General features: G+C 46.2%; 1 protein-coding gene across 1 annotated transcript; it reads left to right on the forward strand.

Moving 5' to 3' along the window:
• Positions 1 to 517: 517 nt before the first annotated feature.
• On the forward strand, positions 518 to 2248 carry LOC128850198 (endogenous retrovirus group K member 5 Gag polyprotein-like). Its single transcript, XM_054053185.1, has one exon. The coding sequence runs from the start codon at positions 518 to 520 to the stop codon at positions 2246 to 2248; it is 1731 nt and encodes a 576-aa protein (XP_053909160.1).
• The last annotated feature ends 497 nt before the right edge of the window (positions 2249 to 2745 follow it).

A 2745-nucleotide genomic window follows, 5' to 3' on the forward strand; every position in this document is an offset into this window, starting at 1 on the left:
TAACTGAACAAGGCCATGGATCTATGGAAAGGCTGTGCGAGACACGGCTATCATGAGGCTTTTGTTTAGCATGAGTAGCTCAGTGGAAACTTATCAGCTGCAATGAAGATGTACCAGAGGTATGTTAAAACATGCTGATAACCAATCAAGTTTAGGGAATGACTAAGCAAAATGTAGTAAAAGGTATATAAACCGCAACTGTAATCAATAAAGTTGAAGCTTGCTTTATCACTCACATTGAGTCGACTGCTTGCTTCCCTGGCCTGTCGCAAGTGGTGCCCGAACAGGGACCCCCAATCCCTCTTTCCACCGGACGGCGAGCTCGGCAAAGCACTGGTAGCAGCGACCAGGGGGCGGAAAATCGGTGACACTGAATCAGTATTTACGATCCGCGCCTGAACCCGGATAAGAAAAGAAGGGGTTCGCCGGCCGATTGAGAAGACTACCCAGACGTACAGAGTGAAAGGCTGCATCTTATATGACCGGCTAATGAAAGAGGGTCACGGAGAAGTGCACAATGGAAAGAGAGGTAGCATTTGAAATTTTACAGCGCTTTTTAGAAAAGCGGGGAGTAGGTCCGATTAAGGACTTAGCTGGATTACTAGCAGTTGGGAAGGCAAAAGGGTTCTTTGTAGGGCCAGAAAGTGTTTTCGAGATAGATGAGTGGAGGAATTATGGAGATAGTTTATGGGACTCAGTTATAGATGATGATAAAACTGCGAAAAAACTAATGAAATCATGGCGGGAGGTAATTAATTGTATTAAAAAATATCAGGCTGAAAAACGTATAGCTGCTGCTGCCACTGCTCGCCTTGATCGGAACAACCCAGAGGCAGGTCAACTAACAGCGGGAGGCGATTACTTTTCACCACCACCAACTGGCATTCCCGTGCCTGTGCGTCCGTCTATTCACCCCCCTGATCCTTCTGTACAGCCTTCGGCACCCCCGGAGGAAGTATCAGAGGATGATGAGGAGGTTGAGTCTATAGGAACAACCCCAGAGGTGGCTGAAAAGGAAAAAATTGCTGTCCCAAAACGGCGAACGCAGCCGCGACTGCTACGAGTGGGTTGGAACAATATAGCACGAGAGGCAGTAGCACAGCAAGACTTTGAAACGTTAAGTCAGCTTGATATGCATGCCTTTCCCGTTTTATATCAAGTAGACAATGCGGGAGGCATGACAGGAGTTCATGAAACATTGGATTGGAAGATATTAAATCAATTAAGAAGTACAGTTAATGAATCTGGGGTACATAGTGAACCTGCAAGGCAAATGTTAAATTATATTTGGGGAAGCGGTATTTTATGTCCTGAAGACATAAAAAATATTATGCGGCTTATTTTAAAACAATCTCAACAATTATTATGGCAAGCACATTGGCAAAGGTCATGTGAAATTTCCGCACATATGCCGCGTGATCAAAATGATCGATTGGCCGGAGTAACTGTAGAGCAATTGATGGGAATAGGGCCTTTTGCGTCTGCAGAAATGCAGATGCAAACTGGTCCAGATGTGCTCCTAGAATCAATGAAACTGGCCCGAGAAGCTCTACAAAAGGTTAAAACCTCCCCGTCCACACCATCTTATATGTCAGTGAAACAAGGAAGGGAGGAACCATTTGCCTCTTTTGTAGATAGAGTAACGGATGCAATCAATCGCTCTGACATGGCAGAATTCATGAAGGGACCTTTGTTACGGCAATGTGTATTAGAAAATTGTAATAACTATACTAGAAGCATATTAATTACACTGCCCCTAGATGCTAGCATAGAGGTTATGCTAGAACGGATGAGTAGAGTGCCCGTGGGAAATCAGGCTATGTTAGTAGAGACCATTAAGGAGTTAGGGGAAAACCTGATTAAAGCTCAGGAACAGGTTTTCGCTGCGCTGGCCCCATTGAAGCCGCCAGATGGACCTCAGAATACTACACCCAGAAGACGTGACCTTAAATGTTTTCGTTGTGGACGCACTGGACATATGCGTCGACAGTGCCGAGAAGCCAACGTATGGTGTCCAAACTGCCAGATGAATAATCATAGTACAGAGGCATGTCATCGGTCGGGAAACTGGAAGATGAGCGCCAAGAGCCGCCGCGCGCCGACCCCAACTGCGGCTCAAACTGCTGCAGCCACCCTTCCTCAATGTGCCGTGGTGAGCCAGCACCAACCACGAAGCAACTTCAGCCAGCAAGCAGATTACAACCAGCCACAAGAGGGAGTCTCGGATTGGATTTGGCAACAACAATAGACATCACTTTAATTGATCCCAGACCACAAAAGATTCCAACCGGGGTCAAGGGACCACTTATAATTAATAATCAACCACATGGCGCCTTACTACTAGGACGCTCGTCTAGCGGACTCAAAGGACTTTTTGTCTTACCTGGTGTAATTGACTGTGATTACTCGGGGGAAATACAAATAGTGGTACAGACCAATTTCCCCCCAGTTCACATTCCAGCTGGCAGTCGCATTGCTCAGCTGGTGCCAGTACAACAATTGACTCAACAAATGTCTGAATCCACAACCCAGATTCGAGGAAACGGTGGATTTGGGTCCACTGGAGAGCTTGTTCTATTGACTTTGCCTATGAATCAGCGACCCATTGTTCCAATTACATTGCAACACGATAAAGACTCCAAGCGCCTGACTGCTTTGTTGGATACCGGGGCAGACATTACCATAATCGCAGAAAAACAATGGCCCCCCCACTGGCCTTCGCAAAGAACTTTAAATGGTGTTGAA

This window comes from Cuculus canorus, chromosome W (genome assembly GCF_017976375.1).
Source record: "Cuculus canorus isolate bCucCan1 chromosome W, bCucCan1.pri, whole genome shotgun sequence".
NCBI lineage: Eukaryota > Metazoa > Chordata > Aves > Cuculiformes > Cuculidae > Cuculus > Cuculus canorus.

Excerpts from the sequence above, each read along its gene's own strand:
- LOC128850198 (XM_054053185.1), top strand. The coding sequence starts at position 518 with ATGGAAAGAGAGGTAGCATTTGAAATTTTACAGCGCTTTTTAGAAAAG.